Here is a 21110-nt window from a genome sequence, read left to right on the forward strand (position 1 = left end):
ATGTTTATTGAATAGCAAAAAAAAAAAATTTTGGTCAAAAGATCGAAACACCTCAATGCACATTGAAAATAAGAAAAACGTTGCCTACATTTAGGCACAATTTAGCCATTTATCTAATATACCTACTAGAGCTCTTGGTGTTCGACTAATCGACTAACCGAATTAACCGGATAGGGTATAATAATATTCGGTTTGCAGTATCCGGATAGTCGGTAATTTGTCGACTATTTGATTAACCGCACATTTCCGACTCATTTATTAAAATACTCGCAGCAGAACAACTATTCGAATAGGCGTTCTACTACGACTACAAATTTATCGGTTAAAATTCATACGAACGGTTACAAACCGTATAAACCTAATACCTACATAATTCAATTAAAGCTTATAATAAAAAAATCATCTAGCTCAGAATTTGTACCTCCTAGTCTATAGTTGGGCGGAATTGTTATTAGTTTCACCATAATTTCAAATCTATTAAATAATATTATCGCACATATGTATAATTGGTTTGGCGTTGTTTATATTAGATCAAAACGGAAAAAATATTGTAAAAAGATTTCATAAATTATATACCTGGAATATACCGAATGCAAATTAAAAAGTGTTGCCTACATTTTGGCTGAATTGATATTATTTTTACGGAACTCATTTTTAACTAAGTTCAAGAGCGATTGTATTTAAATTTATATAAATACTTAATTAATAAATCACAACAACTGCAATTATTGCCTGTTCCTAGTGCTATAAACTCGTTGGCGTTAATCGAAGTCTTCGAAGACTTTAGTCTATCATCTTCATAAAATGTGCCTTTTTTTGCTCTGTACTTATGTTAAGTGGCAACGTGTACAAAGATAATAGCTTGTATCTGTTTGGTGCAAGGTCATCTAAGCTGTGACCTTATTCACTCCTTTTTAAACTTCATGATAAGTCCATTACATTGATTTGCATAATATTTTGTTCAGATTTGTTTTGATGATCTGTAGCTTTTTCGTCTCCATAAATTTGAAATTTTAGAAACATAGTATTCGCATTAATTTCAAATTTTAATCGAACTCCAATAAAGTAGTAAATATTAAATAAAATTTAAGGGACTATACCAGTGTAACCCAAGGAAAATTAGGCGATTTTCGTGATTCGATTAAAGATAGTACTCGATCGATTAAAGAAAGTACTCGATCGAATGTTTCGCTGTTTTTTGGACATAATAAGGTATGTTTTCAGCTATATTTTAAGATTTTTTGTTTTACCAAAATATTGAAAAACAAGTAAGGAAAGGCTAAGTTCGTGTGCAACCGAACATTTCATACTCTCGCAATTTATTTAGAGATTTACCTATATTCGGTAATCGGTAAAAAATTACCCTAAGGCACTGAGTTCTTCATGTTTGATATCAGGGGCCTTGAAAAGTCATGGTCCGATTTTGACAATTTTTTCTCACGTGATATCACAGCTCAAATACAGTAGTTGTGTAAAGTTTTATTACACTATCTTCAATGGTTCGTTATGTACATACATATTATAAAGTGAAGGAATGAGATGGAATTTAAAATTGAGTTATATGGGAAGTAGGCGTAGTTGTGAACCGATTTCATCCATTTTCCACACGTCTCATCAGGGTGCCAAGAAAATATTATATACCGAATTTCATTCGTATCTGTCGAGTAGTTCCTGAGATAAGGTTTTTAACCCATAAGTGGGCGACGCCACGCCCATTTTCCATTTTGTAAAAAATCTCAGTGCAGCTTCCTGCTGCCATCTCTTATATAAAATTTGGTGTTTCTGACGTTTCTCGTTAGTAAGTTAACGCACTTTTAGTCATTTTCAACCTAACCTTTGTATGGGAGGTGGACGTGGTTATTATCCGATTTCTTTCATTTTTGGACTGTATAAGGAAACGGCTAAGAGAAACGACTGCAGAAAGTTTGGTTTATATAGTTTTATTGGTTTGCAAGATATATACAAAAAACCTATTTGGGGGCGGGGCCACGCCCACTTTTCCAAAAAAATTACATTCAAATGTGCCCCTCTCTAATGCGATCCTATGTTCCAAATTTTATTTTCATAACTTTATTTATGGCTTAGTTATAGCTCTTTATGCTTTTTTGGTTATCGCCATTTTGTGGGCGTGGAAGTGGTCCGATTCCGCCCATTTTCGAACTTAACCTTCTTATGGTGCCAAGGAATACGTGTTCCAAGTTTCATTAAGATATCTCAATTTTTACTCAAGTTACAGCTTGCACGGACGGACAGACTGACGGACAGACAGACATCCGGATTTGAACTTTACTCGTCACCCTGATCACTTTGGTATATATAACCCTATATCTAACTCGTTTAGTTTTATGACTTACAAACAACCGATATGTGGACAAAACTATAATACTCTCTTTAGCAACTTTTGTTGCGAGATTATAATAACGGGGTTATGTGCTGTCTTCGAAGGTGCCAAAAAAATGTTCCCCGAACTGCTGCCATGATTCCGGCCGAATGAGTAGCTGAAACAAAAAAAATTCAAAAAGATTATTAAAATTCAAGGTATTTTCTGTACAATGACCTCCGAATATCAAAAATTACCAAAATGACTTAGTTCTGAAAAAATGCCGTTTTGTTAGGTAAAAAAAAAATATAGTTTTTTTAATGCCAAATTGACAATTTTCAACAAAAAATATTCATTGTTTAATAAATATATTCAAGAATACTTTGTTTAGATCGGTAAATTTCTAGTGAAGTTATGATGTCAGCAATTTTGAGAAATTTGATGATATGTTTCGAGAAATATGCGTTTATAGTTTCGACTAAAGCGGCTTCTACCTGCGAGCGGTCGCTCTTTAGAACGCTGTCATTCAAAAACTATTGAAGACCTTACCGCTTTCTCATGGTATTTTTGAAAGTATAAACTATCGAAAAAGCAAAAAACATAAAATCAATTTTTTGAAAATGTCACACTTGTATAGCCCCTTAAAGAATATTAAAATTAATATTCCATTTGATTGCATACATTTAGAAACAGAAACTAACAAATCTTAAAATATTAAAATTTCTGCCAATAGTAGAATATTAGAAAATAATTGTTATTGTATTAACTAGCCTTCAACATTAGTTTTATCGCATACTTTTGGACGTTTACACACACACAACCTTCTTTTCTTCCTCACTCACTCACCAAATATGTCGCAAATTATCTACTGTCACTTATGAATTCAGCCATATCATGTTTACGTACTTCGATAGCACGCCCCCACTTTGACAGCTGTCAACATCACTGTCATTAACTAGGCGGTGACATATACAAACAACTACGGTTTGGGTGAATTTACAAAGTCACAGAGCACTTACCACATACGTAATGAGTGTCTGCATATAGACATGGTCTATCTAATAACTGTATATATATATAATGTATAGACATTACTATGCCCACATACTTCTAAGTGTCACTTATGTCATACAAATATTTTAAATGTCAAATTCATACGCTGTCATGCGTGTACACGCAGCAATTGAGCGTATATGCGGATGAATGTTTGTGTGTGTGCAACTCGGTGATTATAATGTACATATTTGAGTGTTTTAGTGTTGTTCAGCTGACATTTATGACACTCATACCGTCATGCCATGACACTGATTTGCTGTGTTCAACAAGATCACATTCACACACACATATATGTAAAGGGTGATTTTTTAAGAGCTTGATAACTTTTTTTAAAAAAAGAACGCATAAACTCATCGGTTCTTTATTTGAAACGTTAGATTGGTTCATGACATTTACTTTTTGAAGATAATTTCATTTAAATGTTGACCGCGGCTGCGTCTTAGGTGGTCCATTCGGAAAGTCCAATTTTGGGCAACTTTTTCGAGCATTTCGGCCGGAATAGCCCGAATTTCTTCGGAAATGTTGTCTTCCAAAGCTGGAATAGTTGCTGGCTTATTTCTGTAGACTTTAGACTTGACGTAGCCCCACAAAAAATAGTCTAAAGGCGTTAAATCGCATGATCTTGGTGGCCAACTTACGGGTCCATTTCTTGAGATGAATTGTTCTCCGAAGTTTTCCCTCAAAATGGCCATAGAATCGCGAGCTGTGTGGCATGTAGCGCCATCTTGTTGAAACCACATGTCAACCAAGTTCAGTTCTTCCATTTTTGGCATCAAAAAGTTTGTTAGCATCGAACGATAGCGATCGCCATTCACCGTAACGTTGCGTCCAACAGCATCTTTGAAAAAATACGGTCCAATGATTCCACCAGCGTACAAACCACACCAAACAGTGCATTTTTCGGGATGCATGGGCAGTTCTTGAACGGCTTCTGGTTGCTCTTCACCCCAAATGCGGCAATTTTGCTTATTTACGTAGCCATTCAACCAGAAATGAGCCTCATCGCTGAACAAAATTTGTCGATAAACACATTTCGAACCGAACACTGATTTTGGTAATAAAATTCAATGATTTGCAAGCGTTGCTCGTTAGTAAGTCTATTCATGATGAAATGTCAAAGCATACTGAGCATCTTTCTCTTTGACACCATGTCTGAAATCCCACGTGATCTGTCAAATACTAATGCATGAAAATCCTAACCTCAAAAAAATCACCCGTTACATGTATGCTGGGAGTGGAGAGTAGAAGCTGTTGGTGACATTGATAGAGTCGTATGAGTTAAAGATTTATTTTTGGCAGCATGCTTATACACATACACTCGCACATATGTATTTACATACAATAAATGTTGGTCCTTTGTTTGTAGCCTTTTGACTGCCAACTGCTGAGAATGCTTAAAAGTCGACAAATGTCAGGCAGACAGCACATAATTTGTCATTTCAATTGCATACACGAATGAGCACGAGTACATATGTAGATACAACTGTAGTAATTAATGTGCTTTTTGGCGTTTCATATATTTGAAGACAATCGCACAATTTCGTAGAAATACATACAAAATATTCTATATTATTAAATCAAGAAAATTTTATGGCTCCTTTAGTGGCTTTTGCAGCCTCTCGACAATATTTCAAGCGATTACAGCAAAAAGGTCCTTAGTTAAGTCGTTTAAACCTTTCGGCTTTCTGAAGCTCTTAAGAGCTTCGATTTTTTTCGGAATTCAACCTTGAAATCACCAAAACTAGAGGTGGAACTTGTACCAGTAGATTGCTTCTCTGATTCATATCTGCTAAATGAGAGAGGCAGCTACTACAGTTCAAAGCCAAAGAGAATTACTATCAAGAACTCCCTTCAGAAGCTTCGACTTTGTTTGGGACTCAGCCTTGAAATCACAAGAGCTATGTAGAAGCGGATCTTGTACCGGCTGGTTTCTTCTCTAATCTCATATCTGCTAGATCAGCAAAACAGCTAGCTTTTAGTTCGAAGTCTAAGAGAAACTTACAACGAAAGTTTACTATTAAGAACTAACTTCAGAAGCTTCGAATTTACTTGGGATTCAAACTGAACTCACAAGAGCTCTTTGCTTCTCTGCTCCGGTATCTTTAGAAGCTTGAGCTTTTAACAGTTGGAAGTTCAAAAGAAATTTATAGCGAGGGTCTACTACTTAGAACTACCTTTAGAAGCTTCGACTTTATTTGTAATTCAGCCTTGGATTCACTGGAGCTATAAGCGGATCTAGTTCCAGCTGGGTTCATCTCTCTGCTAATATCTATTGGAAGGATAAAACTGTGAGTTTTTGAAAGTTCGAAGTTAAAGAGAACTTTTAACGATAATCTACTGTTGATAACTCGATTGCTTTAAATTGTTTCTAGATAAGACTTGTCATAAACGAATAACTGAAAATTTAGTGAGATTTCCGGAAATGGCAACACAGTACTACCAGAACTCAAAGCGGATAGAGCTACTTCTCTTTAGGTGGGCCGTAAGTAAGCTTACGATTTAGCATTCTAGTCTTTATGCGGTCGAAGGTCTCTCTGACCCTATGTAAATTGTGAAAGGTCTAGGCAGCTTCTTCAGTAAGGCTCAACCCACAGCGGATTAGTCAAGTCGTCTTTTCTTGTCTGATACGACAACAAACCATAGCTTCCACACACCGAACAAGACAAAAACACATGTACGCTTGGAGTGGGTCAGAGCAAAATACGTTTTTGTGTCTTATTAGTCAAAGACGTTATTGACTAATCCGGTGTTGGTTGAGCCTTACATACGTTTCTCTGTCTTTAAAGCGGTTTTAATGGATCAAACATGCATTACCCAAGATTGTCAGGGAAGTCTTTTAAGCAATAGAAACTATCATTGGATACTTAATTAAATAATCTCATAGAAAATCGATATTATTTAAGTGTCTTAAATCATTTCGTTAATTAATGGGATTCCAAGCGTTAGCATTTGAACTCCTTTTTATATATACGTCTGTTGAACATCCAAATGTGGAACAATAGACTAGATATCAATTTATCTCCGCTTCGTTAACGATATTATTATTATTGTTGTTGTTGCTGCTAAGTACAACGCGAATGCAATAAATTAACATGACCTGTTATTGATATGCATTTGTAATCGCTTACAAACACCAATGCATACAAAGTGGGAGTTAAGGCACTAATAACATCACATATATATAATAATACATATGATTAGGGGTTATGTATGCATATACGGGTATATGCTCGCAATTAAATACACGGCTAAATTACAGTAATTAATGTATATCAATTGCCAACAGCGGCATTTAATGAAGGGCACACAAAGTGATTGAAGTCGTTGGTATCCATACATAATAATATGGTACGATACGATATTATATATATAATACAACTTTATGTAAACGATTATTTCGATAATCAATATTGTGAATTACACTTCAAATTATGCAAATAGTAGGCGCTTTGGGATCATGAAAGTATAATCATATAACAATGTCAGGGTCATTTATTAAAATAAATGAAAACAGATATTCAAAAGTCATAAAAGTGGAATGGATATAAAAAATTTCCGGAACCCCAGTTAAATTTTTAAGCATATTTTTTGTAATATTCTATAAACAATATAATGACTAAATTTAACATTAATTGAGTCAATTAACAATCGGCTTTAAAGCTGTTAGTTTTTAAATATAATATATAATTATGTAGTGCCAACAAAAAATAAGAGACTACATATTATTGATCTCTGAAATAGTTTAACTAATCAAAATCATTTATAATCCAAAGAACAAAATATTTAAATTATAATTGCGTACTTCAATTAACAATTGCTCTTCCTGTGACTGTATAATTTGAAAACCAAAGACAATAGCTAAAGTCTTAAGGCAAACCGAATAATATCAAATTGAAAAACAAATACTTATAGTCTTTTCGCTCAAGAGTTAATTGCTCAATTAATCGGACTTTGTTCAATTATGGTAAATCGATCTTAATCTGCATGATCGCATACAAGAGCATACAAAATAAAAATCTAATTTTACTCTCATTTTACAATAAACGCCTTCAAATGTCGATTTTACAAAAGTCGATTAGCCTCAGCCGCATTTTTTTTTTGGAATTAAAAAAGAAAAGGAAAATTTCCCGCAAATGTCGAGAATTCGGCTCAAAAAGTGACATTTTCAGTTGAGAATAAGTTTGGATGCAAACAGATCTCTACAAATATTTTGTTGTTGTTGTTTTTTTTTTTTTGTTGTGTTGTTTTGTTGTTGACACAAATGTCCAAGATCGATATAAAACAATTTCAATGATTTAATCGACGGCGGAAGCAAAGTTGTAGACCTAATAGATTAATTTTTAATCGAATACAAATCAAGTTGAAGCTGAAATGCAACTCTGAGGGTGATCGTTAATTTAAATTTAATTTAGCTGTGTGAAAGTCTTATTCGGCAATTTTCTAATTGACTTAGTTAAGGTTCTGAAAAACAAAATTTTTCTGTAGAGCACATTGAATTTAAATTTAAAGGTCGTTATATATGTATGCATAGAAGTCAAATGCTCTCTTACTGCCACACTTTTTGAGGAACAAACGACGCCACCCGTTCTACAATTGGATTAAGTCTTTAATGTGAGATTGTCTCTATTAAAGCAGTCTCGCTCTTATTGGGATCCACACTTGTCGAATACACGCTTAAATATTGCTCCTTGTTCGCAAAATAAAAGTTAAACAAATCAGGCAATATTTCAGCAGAAGAAAAATGTATTTGTTTATAGAGTTGCCACCTAACTAAATACATTTTTTTGTAAATGTGTAATAGGTCATGTAAATTTCAAATAAGTCCAGAAATAAAGTTGGATATAAAATTATTTAAAAATTGAGTTTTTGCAAAAGTTAAAACAGGGTTGCCATTCATCTTAAATTACTAAAATTATAGTAATTAAAAGGTAAAAAACATTTCATGAATATAAATTAATTTGTAGGAAAATAATAAATTAATGACTTTTTAATGATGCCACTAAATTAAATTTTATTTTATTTATTTCAAAAATTTTAAAAAGTGTATTTTAAGTTAGTGTTTTTTACCTTTACCTTTACATATTTAATGAATATAATTATTTTATTTTGTTTGTTTTCTTTATTTTTTTCTTTAAGCTTTTATTTTCTAACAGGACACTACCTCATTAAGTAGTCTGCCAATCCAACACTGACAATTAACACTCGCAATGTACATAACTTCAATTCCCCCAATACTAATCATAAAACACTAGCACACATTCTTCTTTTCAAAACTACTCAATCTCTTACATAAATAATTACGCAATTGTAAAAGTCAATAAACAAATACACAGCTTTTCAATTGACAACTCAACAAAACAATCAAACAAAAGCAATAAATAGAAAGAAAATAATAAACAACGCCATAATAAACCACAATAAAAGCAACAACAACAGTAAATAAAACACTTAAATGTGCGGAATAGCAATAAAACAACAACACAACAAGTGAAATGAGAAGAGTGTGATATATGAGTGTGTTCGCATAAGTGTGAGCGTCTGAAGTATGAATGTGTTTGTTATTTAAGTATGTTGGGGAAGGTGGGTCTGGTCTATTAGGTGTTGTTATATAACTATTGTAAAGCGTTTTGCGTCGAGTTGAATACTCAACACAGCCATAAATCGATTATACTTAAACGATTGAAACGCATTGAAAGCTTGGCTGTGAAGTGCAAGAAATGCGGAAGCACTGGCAAGTGACTCCTATGTCACCATTAATTTGCGACACACAAAGGCGCACCACTTACTGGCGTAGTAACTCACAAAGACACGCCATGCTCTTGCGTTGTTCGAGCAATGAGTTTAGTGACAAGGTTATACATATACACACACATACGTACTAAGTGATGTCTATATCTTCATACACTGTTTATCTTTCATGCACTTGTTTGCCCACGTAAGTGCGTGTATGTTTGGGTAATTTAATTAAACTGCTGCCTATTATATTACATATGTCTCTAAGTAAGTGTAATGTTGTATAATGTATATGTTCACTTGTCTACGCACATTTAGCGAAGTCGGTTTGTGGGTTTATGTGCTCATTTTACAAAGAGTTGTAATGTCAGTACACACATACCTTTACACTAGTATGTATACATGAATGTATGAGTAGACACTTGAAATTGAGCTGATTGTGTCTCGCCTAAAGTTATACCACATATAATCAACGTACAACAGCTTCATTACACTGTGGCCGCGTGGTTAGAGGCGAATGCACAAACACACATGCATACACCTACACAGATATATGTACTTATACTTGTGTGTGTAGAGAGTATGCTGTATGTGATATATGTAGGCTTCATATGAAAGACGAGATAGAAAGGTGTTGTCATAAGTTGGATGAGAATTGAGATGACTGAAAATTTTAAGTAGTTGAACTTGTTTTATAGTCTAATCTAGTGAGAGAGATTGTTATTCATTTCATATAATATAGATTGATTGTTATTCATTTCAGAACACATAAAATATAGTATATTTTACTAAAATCGTTTTCTGTAAAAGCTCAGTGAAAGCTCGCTCTGTAGGAAACCAGGTCAATATCCTTGTTTTTTTCTACTATTTTGTCTAAGAAAAATCGCGCTTATTTTTACTCTACTAGCATTGTATGAAAGTTCAATGAAAGCTTAGTGAAAGCTTTGAAGAACTAGTTTGCAATTATAGTCCATTAGTGAGAGATGCTGTTATTCATTTTACAACAGAAATAATAGTATATTTTCACTAAAATCGATTTTTATAAAAGCTTAATGAAAGCTCACTTTTAAGAAAATTAGTCACATATACTTATTCTTTCTACTTTGATTTTATACGAAAAAACTTATTTTTCCTCTACTTGCATTGTAGAAAGAAGCGAACAGCTTAGTGAAAGCTTTTAAAAACTTGTTTTCAATTATGAGAGATGCTGTTATTAATTTTACAACAGAAATTATAGTATATTTTACCTAAAATCATTTTCTCTAAAAGTTAGTGAAAGCTCGCTCTGAAGAAAGCCAAAAATCGAGCTTATTTTCAGTGAAAGCTTTGAAGAACTAGTTTTCAATTCTAGTCTAGTGAGAGATGTTGTTATTAACTTCACAACATAAAATATTGTGTATTTTCATCAAAATCATTTTCAAAAAGCTCAGTGAAATCTCGCTCATAAAAAAACTAATAAAATATGCTTATTATTTCTAGTTTGGTTTTATAAGGAAATCGAGCTTATTTTTACTCTGCTGGCATTGTAGAAAAGATCAACGAAAGCTTACTGAAAGCTTTTAATAACTTGTTTTCAATTATCGTCTAGTGAGAGATGCTGTTATTCATTTTACAACATAAAATATAATTTATTTTCACCAAAATTTATTAATTTTTTTATTTTCAATAAAAGCTCAGTCAAAGCTCGCTCTTAAGAAAACAAGTAAAATATGATTGTTCCTTCTACACAATTCTTTAACAAAAATGGCGCTTACTTTCACTCTACTATCATTGTAATAAAGTTTTGTGAAAGCTCGTTCGCGTAAGACTTATTGTATTTTTCAATGAAGAGGCTTCTTCTGAAATTCTATCAATCGATTGAAGACAACGTAGTACTCCAAGAACTTAATCAATTTCTTGGCGAATAACAAGGCAAATACCTCCAAAGTGAGAAAAAAGCAGAGCTATTTTAAATACCATTCAAAATATTCTCTGTTTATATTCTAATCAAAAAATATAAATAAACCCAGTAATTAGCAATATATCGATGTTCAAGACATGTCTTTACAGGTACATATGTCGACATGTTACAATAAAACCACATTAAACATGTTACCTTATCTTCACCTTTGTTGTCTCGCTCTCTTCTTTTGATACGATGCAGTCAGCTGTGGATACATTAGCAAGCTTGTTGGCATTTCAACTAAATAGCTATTTCAACTATTTGTCGTCGCTGAGGTTTCTCGACTGTGTTTGGTTAGATAGCGGAATGTTGCTTGTTATAACCCATGTAGTATGTACATATACACTCGCGTAAGAACAAAAACAACAATCGAAGAGACAAATCCATGTTAACATTGTCGCTATTGGCTTCAAGTAAACACGGCAAATTGATTAGATAAAGGTAGCGCAAGCGAAGTGTAGAAAGTGTGTTTGTATATAATAGTGAGATTGTTAGCATCAACTAACCTTTAAATTGTTAGTGTCAGAGGTTGCGGAGATCTCTCAATAATTACAAATGCCTGTAAATTTGTTGCTATAAATACCAGGCTATTTATGTAGAAGACTGAGACGAGAGATTCTAAATTAAAATAAAAAAAAATAGTATATTTTCACTGACTACAAATATTAAGCTGATTTTTACTCACTCACTAGTAAAGTATGAAAGCTAAATTAAAGTTCAGTAAAAGCTCGGAAGACTGGTAATGAACTTTTTTCTATATACTTTTTATCACAATTCGTGCATGATTTTAATATTTCGATTTTAGGAAAAATATTAAAGGAGTAAGATACTTAATGAAAGCTCAGTGAAAGCTCTCTTGATTTAAATAAATTATAACATATCTTGGACTTCATTCCTCGCATAGATTTTTGTAAAAATATTAGGAGTAAGATGATTAATGAAAGCTGACCAAAAGCTGGCTCTGGGAAGACTGGTGATACATTTTTTTATATACTTTTTATCACAATTAGTGCATGATTTTGATAATTCGATTTTAGGAAAAATATTAAGGGAGTAAGATACTTAATGAAAGCTCAGTGAAAGCTCGCTTGATTTAAATACGTTGTTATATTACATCTCGGACTTCATTCTCATAGATTTTAGAAAAAATGTGAAAAGAGTAGTAGAAAAAGATACTTAATGAAAGCTCAGTGAAAGCTCGCTCGCAGAAAACTTGCTATACATTTTTTTGCCCTTTATTTTTTATCACAATTAGTGCATGATTTGATTAATTTAATAATTAGATTTTCGGAAAAGTATTAAAGGAGTAAGCTTAATGGAAGCTCACTCGCGAAAAACTGGTGATTAAAAGTTGTACCATTTTTTATCACATTTAGTAATAAATATCACATATTAATTCAAGATTCGGCATATATCTCGTGCTTCGTTCCGCATTTCTCATATGTTTTAGAAGAATTAATAAATCTTTTATAAAACACTTCATGAAATAGACCAATAAATCAATCAATTAAAACAAGCTCAATCCTCTTTACGAAAGCTTTATATACTTTTATAATAAATAGAAAACTGTATTTACGTTATCTTTTCTTATCTTCAAAAAACCAGAGTCATATCTCACACTCACATGTTTACTTTTCCACACACAATGACCTAAAAGCTTTTTATATATGTACATATGTAGATATTTTGTGCTGCCTCTCTCAGGCCTTTTCAATATAAATACATTTATATAAGCATTCAGAACAAATACAAATACAATAACAGACATTCTATACATATTAGTAGGTGTATAATTCTGAATATATGTGTGCATGTATGTATCATTTTCACACAACTCGAGCTATACAATGGTGGCAATATTTAAGAGAACAAACAGAATTTAATAATTGACCTATTGAGCTCGATTGCCTAGGGAAAGAATTTGCATGCATATACATGTATAGATATCTGAACGCACAGGCTTTTGTACGAATTTGAGGTTAGGAGTGCATGTGGCTTCGACAGGCGGAATTTTAAAATGGGCTCTCGAGCTCAGAGCTTTCGTAGAATATATATAGATTTATGCACAAGTATACAAACCCAAATACATGCATATAGTATATATGTAAATTCAAATGTGACTTCGAGTGTGTTAATCATGCATTCAGTGTAGGTCAGTCTCATTAATCAATTGGTGTGATTGCCGAACAATAGGCAGCAGAGCTATAGAATAATGGGAAGCTAAAAAATGCTTGTGTGATTTAGAGCAGGAATATTTGCATAGTATTATATATAGGTATTATATAATATAAGTATACATATATATTTAAATTCACATTGCTTCATGTATTTCCATATATAATTTTCGGTGACCTTTCAATATAAAGCTCAGTTATTGCCAAGTGAAGTTTTATATCCAAATCTATGTACTACATACATTATATATACATTATATATACTCTTTTCTAACTGTTTAAACATTTATTTTTTTCATTTCCTCCATTTGCAGGGCTACAAAGTCTATTACACAACAAATCCCAATCAACCCGAAGCATCTTGGGACTCACAAATGGTGGACAATAGCGAATTGACAACCATTTCGGAATTGACGCCGCATGCCATTTACACAGTGCGCGTGCAGGCCTATACCTCAATGGGCGCCGGTCCGATGTCCACGCCGGTGCAAGTGAAGACACAGCAAGGTGAGTGGGTGTTTGATATTTAAAGTGTTTATCAATAATTGAATTTTATTGTGGGATCAATGAAATAACAACACAAAAAACATTTTTAAAAGTTTATTTTGACCAGAAATATTTGTAAAAAGTAAGGTTAAGGTAAAATAGTAAAAAAAAAAATAAATTGCAAATATAAAAGATGCAAGCTGTCATACGCGATACTATAAAAAAAAAATAAAACAAAAAAATTAAACATTATGGAAATTTTAAAGTTAAATTTACTAATTTTCTCGATGAAATATATTTTGAATTTATAAAGAGCTATTACAAAATTATTATTAAAGTGACATAAATATTTTCAAACTCTAAATTATTTTAAAACTACCGAAATTTTACTAAAGCCGAAATATTTATATTTTAATAGCATATAATTTCAAGGAAAAATCTGAATTCAAAAACATTTTTTTTTTGTGAAAATTATTTTTCAAAATTTAAAAAAAAAATTGCGTAAAATCACGTTTAATCAAAATCAAAACATTTGATTAAAAAATATTAAAATACTTTATTCAAAACTATTTACTGAATTTTCTGCGAAATAAGTTTTGAAATATTTATCGAATAGAAAAACAAATATTCCAAAAACACATTTAAAAAAATTAAATATTTTAAAGGCATTTATATTAAAATTGAGTGGCAACTCCAATCAAAATGTCCAACACTAAGTGGATGTGAAGGCCTGTTTTTTGTGATTTTTTAGACATTTTTTTCAATAATCAGTAAAGTTAATTATCATTTCTTAACATATATATTGACAGTATAAATATACATTTGTAGCCAAAAAATTTGTGTAGAACATGAGTTACAGCGATCTGAACACCCCCGCATCGAAAAAATGGACTCGCACTTCCTCCACGATTACGGCTGATTGATACGTTTACCCTACAAATTGTAAGTCATTCAGTCAAGTCGTTTTTGAGATAGATACGATGGAGGGAAGTTTGAAAAACACAGCACACAATTTTCAGTAGCCAATTAGGCGCTTCGAACAGATCCTTTTTCTAACTGTTATATCTTTAAAACGAATTCGAATTCTTGTAGACATGTAAGGAAAGCAAATAATGAAAAAAAAATTCGATTTTTTCAGTCCATCAGATGTGATGACCTCCTAAAGCATTTATAATTTTTTTTAGTGAAAAAATATTCTAACAATTTATTAACAAAAAATACATACATGTATTGGTACGAAATTATTTTGAAATTTTTCAGAGATAACCATTTTAAAAAACATTTTTGAATCACTTTTTTTTATTTCCATCATTCAATTTCTTTTCATATAACTATTGTACATAATTTTATAAAAACACAGTGACATGGACAGATTCTTACTTAATATTCGTGGTGGACAATTTTTGGTGAGAAGGGTGAATTTCTTACTGTTGGGTACTCCCCGTTGTTTATTCAACACAAATATAATTTTTAATTTTGTATTTTTACTGCGACTGTTCAAACATGGTCACAAGTAATTTGCCAGTTAGAAAATCCCATACTTGAGAGCAATACTAGGTTTCGTGCTCTCATTAGCTTACTCTTTCAGTAATGTTTAGGAACTTAAGGGAAAATTGATTTCTCCTAGTTCATACCATAGCTATACACATATGTATAGAATAACGTATTAAAATTTGGAACCGTTTGGATTAATAGGTTTTGAGTAACCTCATGCGCCAGTCGTAAAAACACTGTTTCGAGAAAAAACAAGAGAAGCTCTCACCGTCTCCTGACGCTTCCACCATAGATCGGCAATATCTTCAAGAGTTTTTGAAATTTTCACTTGAAATTTTAAAGGAACATTCTTGAATACGTATAGGTTCGAATTAAATTAAAAAAAAATAGATTTTTTGAAACCGAGAATATGGGGATCCCCTTGCAGAAATCATCTGACTCATTAAATTCTGAAGATGGTAGACTGATCGGCTTTTATGAGAATCTAGAATGAACTTTTAGGAAGAGAGTAGAGATATCATCTGTACACTGATTATTTATCATAATCATTTAGAATTTGCAATTATTACAAATGTTTAGTATGTTCTATATGGATTTTGACATCAGAAAACATTAATACAATAATCGATAGTCGATAAATTTGGCGAAGAAGACAATAATTGCATTCAAATTTTGTTTACTTATACAGATTCGATCAGTCTATAGTCTTGGTAGTAAATAGGTCCATTTTTAAAGAGTTCAAATATTTTTATAATATAATTTTTTTTTTTCTAAATAATCGTTAAGCTTTTATAAAGGCTCTTCTAGAACTTGGTAAATTTTTTAAGACAACTAATAATTTCATTTAAATTTAAATGATACTACTCACATCAGAATCCAGAATATACTAAAAAACTCATGCTTATCAACTTAATTTGAATGTAATTTATTTAGAATCATCCAACCGCTTACACCAAATCCAATTGCAGGCAATAAAATTATATTCATATTCCGCAAGCACGAAGCACGCAGCCAGCGTTGCATTACATACATTTAGCTGCATCACATATAATATTAAGCCGTGTGTGCGATGAGCCGCATTTCGGCGTTGATGTCATAAAGCGATAATGATGCTTTAATGTGTGTTTTGTAAATGCATATAATGCAATTTCACTACATAACTGTGTGTGTGTGTGTGTGTATGTGTAGTGATGTGTGCGTGCGAAAATTCGGCTACGTGTGCATTCGTGCGTGCAACTTAATTGCATGCAATGCACGCAATTTAGTGTGAGTGCTTTTCGCATGCACGAACGCCTAAAAGTATGCATGCATTTCGAAATATATGTGTGCGACACAATGCCACACACTCATGCCTTTGTTTACATAATATATATAATTTTAAATGAAATGAAATGTGACACACAGCCAACACTAGCCTAGTTTGAGGCGCCAACATGCCAGGCCTCATGACCCCTATAGTGTGCTACAATTGCATTAAAATGCATAACATCAACAAGAATGTTGACAGTCAACGAGTTGTTGCATAGCTGATTGTTGTTGTTGTTGTGCGTGAAGTTGTAATGCCAATGTTGTTGTTGTTGTTAGCATTTAATGTTTTTGCTGTTATTATTATTTAAGTCACAGTTTAAAGTGATAAACAAGAGATTTTCTGTGTGTGTGAGCGTGTGTATGAGAGAGTTTTTGGTAAGTAAAGAGCAAATGTGCGTAGTTGTTGTTGCATATATGATAGCAAGAGTGTGCTTGTGTGTTTTTAGAAGCATACTTTTAGGCAAATATGCAAGGCTGCATACATAAATTATAGCTGCCATATATAATATATACGTTTGTATATATTTTTGGGTATGCATATCATTTTCACACACTCTCATTCATGCCACATACTCTCACTCACTTTTTGCGTTGTGTGCGTGTGTTGCGTGTTTTCGCTTTTATTACTATGAGTATGCTGCTGCAACATTCGCCTACGTGACTTATAACAAATTTCTTCTTACTGCCACATTTCCTTTGCCACAGCCGTTGTGGCATGCAACATTTGATGCCACGTATTTGCTTCTACACACACATACATGCATATATGTATATAATTTCAAATTGCCACCCACAAGAGCAACCTCACAAAGGCCACACCAAACTCAACAGTGGCCAGTCAAACTCGCTCTGTACAAACCGCCAGCCACACGGAGTACTATATGTATTTGGTGGTATGTGTGTGTTATGCTTGCATGTATGTATTTTGTGCTAAAATGGCAAAATTGTATGGAAAACACGTGACACTATTAAGCAATTATGTGAGAACATTTTGTAAATTGTTAGGCAGACAAAAAGCTTTTAAAGCTTCATGGCATTTCAGGCTAAATCGTTGTAGACAACGCATTTTATATTACCAAACAAAGCAAATTCTCATGCAAACGCATACATACACACATGCATACTTTCATGCATACATGCATAGAATACATACATATATATCCCTAGCATATATGTATGTATATTACAGCAGATATATTTCATGCGCCAGCTTTGCAAACTGAGTGTGTGTGTGCGTGTAACTTTTTTCATGTACGAAAATATGCACAAAATGTTGCCAAATTTATTGAAAAACAAAAGATATAAAGTCACTTGTGTTGCTATAAAACTGTAACACTGCGTGGTAAAGCACAAGTTACTTTCTACTACTTACACGCTGACCTTTTGTGTAGTGGCTTAAGTACATGTTAAGTTTGTAGTGCAGGTTAGGTTGTTGTCAAATTTGATATATTACTATCCCCAGTGACAATATTTTCTTCAGATGTGAAATAGAAAGCAATATTAAAAGAAAATATATTTTTATACTCTCGCAACAAATGTTGCTAAAGAGATTATTATAGTTTTGTTCACATAACGGTTGTTTGTAACACCCAAAACTAAACGAGATAGATATAGGGTTATATATACCAAAGTGATCAGGGTGAAGAGTGGAGTTCAAATCCGAATGTCTGTCTGTCCGTCCGTCCGTCCGTCCGTCTGTTTCATATCTTGATGAAACTTGGCACACTTATTTCTTGGCACCATAGAAAGGTTGCTTTCGAAAATGAGCAAAATCGGACCACTGCCACGCCCACAAAATGGCGAAAACCAAAAACACATAAAGTGCCATAACTAAGCCATAAATAAAGCTATTGAAATAAAATTTGGTATGAAAGATCGCACTAGGAAGGGGCATATGTGGATGTAATTTTTTTGTGGAAGAGGGCGTGGCCCCGCCCCCAAATAGATTTTTTGTACATATCTCGGAAACCAATAGAGCTATATAAACCAAACTTTCTGCAGTCGTTTTTTTAGCCACTTCCTAATACAGTCCAAAAATGAAAGAAATCGGATCATAACCACGCCCACCTCCCATACAAAAGTTAGGTTGAAAATTACTAAAATTGGGTTAACTCATTAACAAAAAACGTCAGAAACACTAAATTTCACATAAGAAATGGCAGATGGAAGCTGCACTCAGATTTTTTACAAAATGGAAAATGGGCGTGGCGTTGCCCACTTATGGGTCAAAAACCATATCTCAGGAACTACTCGACCGATTTCAATGAAACTTGGTTTGTAATAGTTTCCTTACCTCCCAATAATATGTTGTGAAAATAGGCCAAATCGCTTCACAACCACGCCTACTTCCTATATACCAGAACTTAGAAGATGATCTGAATCATTTACTTTACAATATATAAAGTAAGCACTAGTGAAGATATCGGTGCAAAACTTTGCACAAATATTGTATTTATAGTGTGGCAGCCCATTTCTAAAAATCGCCGAAATCGGACCATAGGTTTTCAAGGGTTTCCAACTTTCAATGGACTTTATACAATATATATGACGAATATGTGTGTCAAATTGTGTATTATATAATATTAATTAAGTTAAATAAATGAATTGCGAGAGTTTAAAATGTTCGGTTACACCCGAACTTAGCCCTTCCTTACTTGTTTGTTATTACTTTTATGGAAAAATGTATACAACACATTATATGAATAAGTGCTTATGTCAGAAATGCAAGTTTTGAGATAAAACTCCAGTGAATAGCGTTTAGCTAAAATATAGGCTCAAGAATTAATTTAAAAAGAAAATATGTAATTGTTATTATAGTACCTCACTCATTTCAAAATTCGACTTAAGCACTTTTTCCATATAATCACAGTCTAAAATCTTTATGATACTTCAAAAATCAGTTGAAAATTTTGGTCTCACAATTACCGCTCCTGTAACATAGAATACTAAACATATAAATAATAATAAAACTACAAAACTAGAAGAAGGAATCTCCTGATCATGTTAAAAAGTATTAAAGCCTTAATTTGTATTGTGACATGAGATGAGGAATGAGATGATGAACCTAACATCTAAAGCCTTTTTATTCATAAAGTAATCTATCATTTATAACAGCTTAGAAAACTCAAAAAAAAGTGTGGCTGCATGCTGATTATTAAAGCAAAGAATGATGAAGAACGAGGTAGTAAGGGGATAATTGTGGAACTGTGTGTTAAAAATTCTGAGTCAAATTTGATGAAGCTATTTTCTCGTATTTACTCTTTAATACCATACTCCCAAATGCTTCCAAAGGACTAGTGTGGTTATTATCTATCCTTCTTTCATAAAATATCGTCTGAAAAAATATTCAATTCTGGTATTTTCCTGTAATTATTCATATTTTTTAAGGAAGCCTTTTTTCGAGTTTCGAAGCCAAATATTTCGATTTTGGAAACTAATGGCCTTTTCACACAGCCAAATTAATTGATCAATTAAAATTTTGATTGAGAAACCCTTAATTGAGAATCGTACGTCTTTGTCGCAGAGTTGCATTTGATTTTCAAGTCGATTAAAATTCAATTAAAAGTAAATGTAGATTTTATTTTGTATGGTAAATCGGCCTTAACAAGCGTTTAAATCAAGCAGATGCCGTTTAATTGTTCAATTATTTCCTGTCTAAAAACGATATAACTTCGAAAATCGGAGAATCACATTAGATACTTAGCACACAATCTCCCGGAAAAAAACTCGTTATACATAATGGTAATCTATTCCTTTACCGCTTTGTTTTATGAGTTTTCTCTATTGATAGCAAAGATACGTTTCTTTTTGAGAGATTTGAGAAACAAACTCGCTTATCCAAATTTTGTTTTTTATTACTTAACTAAAGAAAATTGCTTTGCTCCAATTTATACGCTAATGATATTAAATTACCGAAGACCCCCTTGTCTTGCTCAGATCATAGGTATATCATTCAATTGCATAGACTTTTATACGAATAAAGTCCCCATAGACTTTCACAAGAGATTTATTAAAATATCTATCAATATATCCCATACATTAATCTGATATAGAACTTCAACAAGATTATGATGATTGCCTAACACACACAACAGAGTCCAATATTTCTCCGAAATGATACAATTTCATTCCGCTGAGCATTTTCGTATAATTCTCAACAGCTTTATGAATATACACACAGTGTCCGACAAAATTATGTATACCCTATGAATGTAAACACATAATTATATCTTTTTAGCAGTGAAATTTATCGCTTTGATTGTTTTTCTATTTCGCTTGAGGGTATATTACATTAAACAAATTAAATTTATGTATTGTAAATTTGAACTATTTATTACAAAAAAATTATATATATATTATAAAATTAGCTTATAAATAGAGCTTCAATATTTAGTGTTGACATCTTTAGCGTTAATTACAGCCAAAAGACTTTGAGACATGCTGTCTACCAAGTTCAGAAAAAGTGATTCTGATATGCTTTCCCAGGAGTCCTTCAAACTATTGAAAATGACTCATTTATTGGGGTGACTAGAATATCGGTCGAGTTTATCATTCAAATGTTGCTATAAATGCTTAATAAGATTTAATTCAGAGGTTT

The 21110-nt window shown here is 32.6% G+C and overlaps 1 protein-coding gene across 7 annotated transcripts in view; it reads left to right on the forward strand.

The window, feature by feature from the left end:
- The window catches only part of Lar_1 (tyrosine-protein phosphatase Lar), a 643385-nt gene that overhangs the window by 566874 nt on the left and 55401 nt on the right, over positions 1-21110 (forward strand). For all 7 annotated transcript variants that reach the window (XM_011178395.3, XM_011178396.3, XM_011178397.3 and 4 more), the window contains one exon: positions 13540-13732. In XM_011178395.3, the coding sequence (XP_011176697.1) occupies positions 13540-13732 (193 nt within the window). The remainder of the gene's footprint in view (positions 1-13539; positions 13733-21110) is intronic.

This window comes from Zeugodacus cucurbitae, chromosome 3, assembly GCF_028554725.1.
Source record: "Zeugodacus cucurbitae isolate PBARC_wt_2022May chromosome 3, idZeuCucr1.2, whole genome shotgun sequence".
NCBI lineage: Eukaryota > Metazoa > Arthropoda > Insecta > Diptera > Tephritidae > Zeugodacus > Zeugodacus cucurbitae.